This window comes from Miscanthus floridulus, chromosome 3 (assembly GCF_019320115.1).
Source record: "Miscanthus floridulus cultivar M001 chromosome 3, ASM1932011v1, whole genome shotgun sequence".
Taxonomy (NCBI): domain Eukaryota; kingdom Viridiplantae; phylum Streptophyta; class Magnoliopsida; order Poales; family Poaceae; genus Miscanthus; species Miscanthus floridulus.
The window spans coordinates 145,575,750-145,585,229 of NC_089582.1; the positions used below are offsets into that span (position 1 = coordinate 145,575,750).

Consider the following 9,480-nt stretch of genomic DNA (forward strand, 5'->3'; position numbering starts at 1 on the left):
CGAAGCTTAGGACGTAGCCGTCGCGAGGCCTCGGCTCCGGCTCGCCGTACGGAGCAATCCACTCCGGCCTAGTGGAGTCGGTCACCGGGCGGAGGAGCCCACCGTCGACAAGCGACTGGAGCATCTCCTCGGTGACGTCCGACGGATCCCAGGGGTCCGCCTCGACAACAACGATGTCACCGGCCATGGGTACGATGGAGGAATCAGGTGCAGCGGTGAGTCTTTTCTCTCCCTCCCACGCTCTCGCTTTTTTCTCGCTTTCTCCCTAGGCTCGCTCTTCCTCCTCTTCTTCTCGGCACTCGTTGCTCAAGCGACGGCTCGACGGGGGCGGCGCTAATGCAGGCAAGGTAAGACGAGGAGGGGCAAAACTCCCCGGGTATTTATGCAGGGAGGAGGCGAAACGAGCGGGCGATGAAATCGGGGAAGTTTCCCCCTAATCCGGCGCGGTTAACCACGAGCCGATTTCGCCGGCCCACGCGCCCACGTCTCCCGCATTAAATGCGAGGACAGTTACGTCCCATCCACCACGCCACGCTCGGCCACTACGGCAGCAGGTGTCGTTTCGACTCTCCATGAAACTGCCTCAAAAGGCGCGCCGCACGTACCGAGCTAATAGGGAAGATATTCCCTGCGGCCTATTCCTTTCGTATGAAGGAACCGGGCTCTGAACCTATTACGATCCAGGGGTTCGAAGGCTGGGCCCCAAAGGGTTTCGACAGCCGCCCCAGGATAACAGAGTCAGGGACGACCGCGGGCGAGCCCATACGGGGCCGAGGCCCAAGCAAGCGAAACGCTTGGGACGCCCAAAGTTGTGTCCGAGACCGGAGGAAAGTCTCCGAATGGGATCCCACCGTAGGGAGGCACCGAGCCACCGAGGCCTAGCGAACGGCCTCGGCACCCACTAGAGACATCCTCTGGTACTCTTGGAGTGTGTCTCTGAACCGCTAGCCGTCCCCTAGCGAACGGGGTACGGGCCTCCACTCGGACTACCCGATAACAGCTCACCGGAAGTGCCACCACTCGTGCCCATCGAGGGTAGCGAGGCACATTCCACCCCTCCTTCCGAGCGAAAAGGAAGCGCGAGGATCGCACAAAAAGTCAGGGGAACCCCCGACGGCCTTCTCGTTTTATGCAGAGGCTAGGGGGCTCTTCCTGCAACCTTACCGAGACCCAGCGACCCTAGCTCGCACTCAAAGGGGCTCGGCAAAACAAACCCTCCTTCCGAGCGAAAAGGAAGCGTGAGGGTCGTACAAAAAGACAGGGGAGTTCCTGACGGCCCTCTCACCCTGTGCAGAGGCTAGGGGGCTCTTCCTGCAAATACGCCGAGACCCCACAACTCGGGCCCGCGCCCAAAAGGGGCCTCGGCAAACAAACCCTCACGCGCGAGAGGCGTATAAAAAGTCAGGGGAACTCCCGACGGCCCTCTCGCTCTGCGCAGAGGCTAGGGGCTCTTCCTGCAACCTTGCCGAGACCAGAATGAGCTCGGCAAACAAACCCTCCGTCCGAACGAAAAGGATATGTGAGGGGCGGATGAAAAAGGCTAGAGATTTCATTACAAAACACGATAAAGGGCACCGAGCCCGTTACGGTCCAGGGGTTCGAAGGCTGGGCCTCCAAGAGGTTTCGACAGCCGCCCCAGGGCAACAGAGTCAGGGACGACTTCAGGGCGAGCCTACGAATGGCCTGGGCCCGAGCGAACAGTCGCTCGGGGCGCCCTAAGTCGTGTCCGAGACCGGCAGGAAAGTATCCGAATGTGATCCCACCGTAGGGAGGCACCGAGCCACCGAGGCCCAGCGAACGGCCTCGGCACCCACTAGAGAAATCCTCTGGTACTTTTGGAGTGCGTCTCTGGACCGCTAGCTGTCCCCTAGCGAACGGGGCTCGGGCCTCCACTCGGACTACCCGATAACAGCTCACCGGAAGTGTCCACGCTCGCGCCCATCGAGGGTAGCCTGGCACATTCCACCCCTCCTTCCGAGCGAAAGGAAGCGTGAGGGTCGTACCCAAAGTCAGGGGGGCCCTGACGAACCTCTCGCTTCGTGCGGAGGCTAGAGGGTTTTTTTCCTGCAGCCTCGCCAAGACCCCCGCAACCCGAACTTGCGCTTATGGGCTCGGCAAATGCAGTAAGAACTACTCGCTCAAACGCGAAAATGGAGAAAGCTCCTAGAGGAGTAACTTCACTCCTCCAGGGGCTCGGGGGCTACACCCGGCGGGTGCGCTCGCGCGCACCCACCGGAACCTCGAAAAACAAACTAACTCCTACGGAGCAGGCATAAACCCAGCCTCGACAAACCCTCAGGGAGAGTGCACGCACTCACCCCGAGGCTCGGGGACTACTGTCGGGTACCTTAGAACGGGGTACCCCAAGCAAACATCAAATGGGTCGCTAAAATCCCATCTAAAAAATAAAGCTAGAAGGTAAGCCGTGGGCCCCTCACCTGCCACGACCGAGCCCACTGGGCCCTCCTCCACCTCGCCTCGAGCCTCGAGCAGGAGGTCTCGGTATCCTGGAACAAACTCCGCCTCGCGCGAGGCTCCCCAGGGAAGGCCTCGGCAGGGGGCGCCGTCTCCGTCTCGCCCGAGGCTCTCCAGGGAAGGCCTCGGCAGGGGGCGCCGTCTCCGTCTCGCCCGAGGCTCTCCAGGGAAGGCCTCGACAGGGGGTACATTCTCCGTATCGCGCGAGGCGTCTCGCGCAAGGCCTCGGCAAGGAGCCCGATCTCCGTCTCGCGCGAGGCCTCAGTCTCCGTGTCGCTCGAGGCCGGGTCGCCCGCAGCCCGTCACCCCCCGCCTCGACCGACCCTCCAGACAACATGTCATGTCCCATTAATGCTTCAACCACTCCCGCAATCTCAGCCGGACGACGGCTCAACGCCACAGAATGGCCGACGCGACCCGAGGTCGCATCAGCGCCATACCGGCCGGGACAGGGCACGGCGGGAATTACCGGCCACTGTGTCCTAACACTGTGTCCACGATCAGCGCCATACCGGCTGGGACAGGGTACGGCGGGAATCACCGGCCACTGTGTCCTAACGCTGTGTCCACGATCGGCGCCATACCGGCTGGGACAGGGTACGGCGGGGATTACCGGCCACTGTGTCCTAACACTGTACCCACGATCAGCCGCCCACTCGAGGCCTCGGCACTGTACACCAAGGTCTCGGCTATCTTGGGGTTCGTGCCTGCCGAGACCCCTCCACCACGGTGCAGCCTCGACACCGACCAGGTCTCGGCCTCGCGCGCAGTCCGTCCACAGTGGCTTGAACGTCCACCGCCGCACCCACTCCGAGGCAGTCCCGGGGCTCCCACGACGCACAGGATCTGATGGGACGGCCACGCCGCCCCAGTGCTCCAAGGACGGACCACTCCGACGACTACGCCGCCACAGGAACAGGCTACAGGACCCGGACACGCCGCCCCTGTTCACACGACGCCGTATAGTTAGCTCATGTACCGTCCTAGTCCTCCCTTCATGTTACAAAAGGAGAGGACTTGGGCTGTTTTAGGGGGAGAAAAGGAGAACACCTTGTAACACACACACACACGCACATCCCTGCCGCCTGAAAGCAACGTCTCAAGCGGCTCGCACGACACCCTGCCGAGACCTGGGACCAGCTCCCTCTCTCCTTTAGCTTGTAACCCCCTACTACGAGCACCTCGGTGCAAGGAATACAAGATCGATCTCTCAGACTGGACGTAGGGCCTCGATTGCCTGAACCAGTATAAACCTTGTGTCTCTTTGCATCACCATCCGGAATCGGGAGCACGCAGAGCAAATTCACTGGTTGGTTGAGGACCCCCCGGTCCGAAACACCGACACCTTCCTTCTCAATATAATGATGTGTCGCTTTCCAGCCAACATGAGGAAAAAATTAGATAACCCAAAATAAAGAAAATGATGCAAGACTTCAATTGGATGATACAGGGCCCTATTTGTTAGAGAGAACTCACTTATCATCTCCCATGAATGCATACTAAATTAAACTATAAAGATCACTTATTGAAATAATTACACTTAAATGCAAAATTCAGGATTATATCTCCCATGAATGCATATATTAAACAAACCTATAAAGGTCACTAGATTGTTTTCTTTAATATTTTTTTTCTAAATTAAAGAATAACAAAACAAGCAAAACTACCTCAACTCTGAGTATCTCAAGGGATGGCGCAGCTTCAAGAAGCGTCGTTGTCCACATAAGGCCAAATCCAACAAAAATATCATGTAGACACAATTGCCTCAAATTGCTAAATCCTGAGCGAAGTTGATCCTTTTTCGGTTGTAACCAAATCTGCAGAGATGAGAGAAGAAAGTAAGAAACTTAATGTTTTGAATGTAATTGACCAACTATGTTCATTATGAATCATTGATAACAGAAGCGCTTCAGCTCCAGAATGTGGATTTAGGCATGAACTGTTGGAGATCTAGCTAGGGTTATTAGATCAAGGATACTTGAGAGAGCCAACTTGTTCCTATTTTTTGGACTGAAAACCTTAAACCACTTTATCTTATTCTACAAACTACATATTCAGAGAGAATCCATGAACCAGATCTGTCACACTATTTTTGTTAAGGAAGCCATACATACACATAAAACACAGTATGAGAATAACTTCGCATCGAATTTTGCACGCATACAAAGGAAAAGAAATGACAGCAAATAATGATGATCATAATTACAGAAGATGAATATGTATTACCTTTCGTCCAAAAAAAAAATCCAATGTTAGAGAATCTATGCATGATGTGCCACATAGAAACTCACTTAACTTGAATGGTTCACTATGAACCGTTAATGCTCCATAGAATTCTACTTCCTTAAGGCATGGGACATATCCCAAAGTCATGGGTAAACATGGACATAACCAAAAGCCACATATGAGTTGCTTTAGCTTTGGAAGGCAAAACAACTCAACTCGATCAAAAGTACAATGAGAAAACTCTAGCACACTGAGTTTTGAGTCTGGCACATCAATCTTGAATGTTGTGTAAAAGCCAGTATCACAATAGTTTAGACAAAGATAACGCAATTGTGTGCACTTGTTTGCAAGGAGATTATGTAGATCCGATTCAGCAAATCTGCATTGTAAAGGGAGAGGCTTGTGAGGCAACAATATACATTAGGATAGTTTCGAAAGAAAATAATCACACCATCCGCATGGTTTGCCATGTCCTCCTCACTAAGAGTGGTAGGCATCATCTGAACACCACATGTGAGTTCTATATCTTTTACGATTCCATTTTCAATAGCTTCATTAACAAGATGACCAACCTCGTTTGAGTACCCACTGGTTACGAAGAATGAAATGCAAAGCCTTGTTATAACAGACTTTCTGCGAGTCGGTGCCAACATACTCCTAACTGCTTCTGTTAGAGATGACATTGCTTTTTCAATGTCATCCACTGCGGGATGGTCATGGTCATACGGTTCACGAAGGAAGTCCTTGATATGTATGCTGAGTTGTCTGAGCAGCCAAGGAAGGTGTCTCCATCGTGTGGATAAGACGCCTGCCCTCACTGATGTTGTTAAGTTGACATTTTCCAAGATCAAGAGTAGAATGTCATCAACTAACTCGCTTATCATGTCTTCTTCTGTTTGCTGCTGCAGGATCTGCATGATCACAAACATTTAGATTGTTTTAGTTCAGGCTTATTATGTAGATATTCTTAGGCAATCGAAAGACTTGTTACAGAGATAACATGTATAGTTTAAGACATCTTACATAACATTTTTCTAAGACATATTTTCCAGTCAAATATTTATCGTGCTTTTTTCTGTTCATCCATCACTGATTGTGTGGCAAGTTGGTGTTAAAACTTAAGGCTTCTTCTGTACTAGGTCAACAGAAGTAGTACTAGCGAGGTAAGTCATGCAAACTGAAAAGGGTGGTATATTGTCATATTGAATCCATCATACACAGGACTCATCGAAATATGCTCATATGCAACAAGCAGTGCTACTGTAGCAGAGGAACGTTTTGATCAACCTCAGCCTAAGATGTTGTTTGGTTCAGCAATGCGTATGGGAACGCTAATGCAATTAGTTGCCGGCGTTAGCTATTACAGGGGAACTGTAAACGCTATGTGTTTGGTTCGCGGCGTGAGTGGTACCTGTTCTTCTTTCTTCTTGTCCTTGGAGGAAGAGGATGGCTTCTCCTCCTTGGTTGGCGCGAAGGTCTGTATGCTCTTGGTCTCCGGGGCTGGGCCGGTGCCGCGACGAGCATCTTGGGGCACGGGCGCAGGGGCGCGGCCTTTGGTGCCTTGGCAGTGGGAGTCCAAGCGAGGGCCTTGGGCTTGGCCGGAGTCGCTGCGGGAGAGGCGGGGTTGCCTTGGCAGTAGGAGTCGCCGCAGGGGTAGCAGATGCGGCGGCAGGGACGCGCGAGAGGTTGGGGCGGAGCACGCTGGTGCGAGGAGCAGAGGACGGGGGCGGCGGCATTGATTTTTGCGACTCCGCGAGGCGATCCCGCTAGGAGCCTACGAGGGGAGGGGAGGGGTAACGGGGTTGTATTGGGCTACATCTGTTAACGCTGCGATTTGTTACCATGGGCCTTAGCCCATAGGCCGTACATGTCTCTCTATACCGCTTTTTTTTTTTGAAAGAACTCTCTATACCGCTTTTCAGATGCTAAGTGCTCATCATATCCTAAGCTGCTGAGCAGGACAGGGCCCTCCAAAATCCTAAGGACCATGGCGTGCACGTGGGTACACAGTTGAGATCTCAGAGGAGTGACAAAGCCTCCTCTTTTTACCACTTTCTATTTCTATTTAATTTTTTAGATAATGGGAATTGTTCGGTGTAATCTCATATCATTAATCAACATTATCAAAGATAAGGCATCAGTCCAAAATTATTACAAAGGGATAGCCACAGCTATAAAGTCACTCGCAAAGTTCTAGACACATTGTGACACAGTTTGACATTATTGACCAATCTAAAAAAAAAACAACGGGCATCCATGAGAGGCAAAAATTTGCATAGCTACTGACTCCAAGTTTCGGCAGGCCAGAATGCAGTTCCTCTTGATCCTCAAGTGCATGCGTTTCTATTTTCTTTTTGAACGAACAGCTTTCAGTGATAGAGGAGAGAGTTTTACATCCCGGCTAATTACCCGGTTTACCTAAGCCTACTCTCGCGCCATTACACGAGCTAAATGTTTCACCCCTGCTAAACATTTAGAGATGCATTTAAATATCAACTATGGGTACATTATAAGACAGATGGTCAAGCAAGCAGGGGTATGGGCGTATCAACATCCATGGCCTGGTTTGTTTCTTGCACTTCTCTCCGTCAACTCCCCTGCTTTATGCAGTGACATCTGAATTGTTTACTAGCATGCAGCCTGCAGACAAGTTATACAGGAAACGATATAAATTAAGGGTCTTCTAATCTTTTATTTATACAAGAGGTATGATATTCATGTGTAAAACAAACCGGTGCATACTTTGCAGGGGTATCACACCGTTTCTTCTTGCGATATTTAACTTTTTTCTGGCATAATCATAATATGTCATTTGTCTTGGAACCTGAAAATCCATTTAGCTTTTTCATATAAGCGAGCGAGATAAAGCTAGCTTGGACATGCATGCATTAAAGGACAGAATAATAAGGATATATGAATCTCAAAAGAGACGGAAAACTAACAAATTTTTTAGCTTCCAGGATCACTGAATGGGCTTCGTTTTCTTCAACCTACAGACACAAATTGCATCACTGTATGTAGAGAAATATTTGACTTGGACTTCGACTTTAGGCAAAGCAAAGCAGCTTACCTCTCCATTAAGATCAACCAGATATTTATCATACTGAAAATTAGAGCATGTGAAAGAATTAGTCACATAATGACTAAACAGAGAAAATTCAATGGGATTTTAGCAAGATGAACTGAAAAAGACTGAACCACGTCTACGAAGAAGAGCAGCAACCTACGTTTGTTCTCAGCCCACCAGATCTTGGGGCACAACCAAGCTCAATTTTCAATTGGATACGGCATGGGGCACATATGTCTTGAGCATGTAATTCCTTCACAGCACTTAGAAAACTCATCTAGGAAATGTTGAAGAAAGGAAACTTTTGTCATAAACTGTACAGCTGGAGAAAATGTTAAACAAGGGAACCATAAGTTGTTTAGTTCGGCATCTGAGCCAAGTATCAAACATTTTCCTTAGCGACCCGTTTCCAAATCTCTAAATAGAGACTAGCAAAATCTTCATATATACTATTACACTTAACACTCCACAAATATTCCTGCAAAAAAATATATAGAATTGTCAAATACCATACACCTGCAGCAACCACTATTAATGTGAGGTAAGGGCATTACATTGAAGCCAGTGTAAATCAAAGTTGGAAGAATATTGTTACAGCCTGCTGCGATTTTCATTGCTTTATACATTGCCAACGTCTCGTACCTTAGCCACTAAAAACCAAAGCAGTTATAGACTGTGATGCATGAGATTATAGCGACAATATACATTCAGTTAGCACATTAACCACATGATACTTATTGGGGGATGCCTACCTCATGCGTGCTGGCTTCCACGAAATTTTCAAGCCACTGCGTGTAACAAAAAAAGGCATCAAACAAAGATGACATATAACCAGTTAATTACAGCTGCTCACCAAATTCATACCTTAGTTTCATTTGACACCGTTTCATAGAACTTGACGTATTCTTGGTCACCTTGGTATGTCATGTAAGTTTTATGATAATCGTCCCAGTGTAGATACTGTGTCTGCACACAGAAACCATTGCCACTAAGAAATGGCTTGCTAGTAACAGCGCAAGCGGAATCAAATATAGGTCCAGAAATGAAGTGCATCCATTACTAACTTATATGATACTTCCTCTATCCCAAATTATAAGACGTTTTGGTATTTCTAAATTCATAGCATTTGCTATGTATCTAGACATAGCATATAACTAGGTGCATAATAAAAGCTATGAATCTAGAAAAACCAAAACGTCTTATAATTTGAATGGAGGGAAGGAGTATATGACTATACCCTACACTTAAATTTCTAGATATATACACTGTAGTGACTTGCGTCTGTTAGACTTTGAACAGAATCTATAGGCATAGAACTAGCATGTCTACTTGCTGTTGAATAGAATCATGAATCCTAGAACATCTACTAGTGCAGTAACAATAGGTAGAACGAGAGAAAAAAGGAGGGGTAGAAGATGGACGTGTCAAACCTGACATCGCAGAGGGAGTCGATCCAGAGGTGTCGGTCATCTCGTTCGTCGGTGAAGTCTGCGCACGGGCAACGACGTTCGGGGAAGAGGTCGATGAAGCTGTCGACGTCGGTGGAGCGGGCGGCGCGGCTGGTGGCTTCCCGTCACTGGCTGCGCCCCTCTAGATCGGATTAGGGTTTAGGTTTCGGTGGGGAGCTCGGCTCAGGCAAACCTCGTGACTTGAGCAGCCAGCCCCTACCTCTATTTATTGCGCAGTGTGATAGGGGCCCTCCAGCCATAGTG

General features: G+C 49.5%; 2 protein-coding genes across 2 annotated transcripts; both read right to left on the bottom strand.

The window, feature by feature from the left end:
* Positions 1-4,093: 4,093 nt before the first annotated feature.
* Positions 4,094-6,341, bottom strand: LOC136547399 (uncharacterized). The gene is made up of 3 exons (XM_066539349.1): positions 6,113-6,341; positions 4,702-5,080; positions 4,094-4,292 (listed from the first exon to the last, which is right to left on the bottom strand). Exons 1-3 carry the CDS (start codon positions 6,223-6,225, stop codon positions 4,095-4,097), a joined length of 690 nt encoding a protein of 229 aa, XP_066395446.1. The 5' UTR covers positions 6,226-6,341; the 3' UTR covers position 4,094.
* An 875-nt stretch (positions 6,342-7,216) lies between these two features.
* Positions 7,217-9,231, bottom strand: LOC136544641 (uncharacterized; the record flags this gene model as incomplete). The annotated part of the gene is made up of 10 exons (XM_066536729.1): positions 7,217-7,341; positions 7,444-7,525; positions 7,644-7,691; positions 7,772-7,804; positions 7,929-8,045; positions 8,157-8,246; positions 8,323-8,418; positions 8,521-8,556; positions 8,633-8,734; positions 9,199-9,231. Coding segments are annotated over 10 exons (675 nt in total), but the record flags the coding sequence as incomplete, so codon positions are not given.
* Between the last annotated feature and the right edge of the window lie 249 nt (positions 9,232-9,480).

Coding starts and splice junctions, on each gene's coding strand:
- LOC136547399 (XM_066539349.1), bottom strand. CDS start 6,225: ATGCTCGTCGCGGCACCGGCCCAGCCCCGGAGACCAAGAGCATACAGA. Junction 5,081..6,112: donor ACAAGAAGAAAGAAGAACAG/GTACCACTCACG, acceptor TTTACAATGCAG/ATTTGCTGAATCGGATCTAC. Junction 4,293..4,701: donor ATTTTTTTTTTGGACGAAAG/GTAATACATATT, acceptor TCATCTCTGCAG/ATTTGGTTACAACCGAAAAA.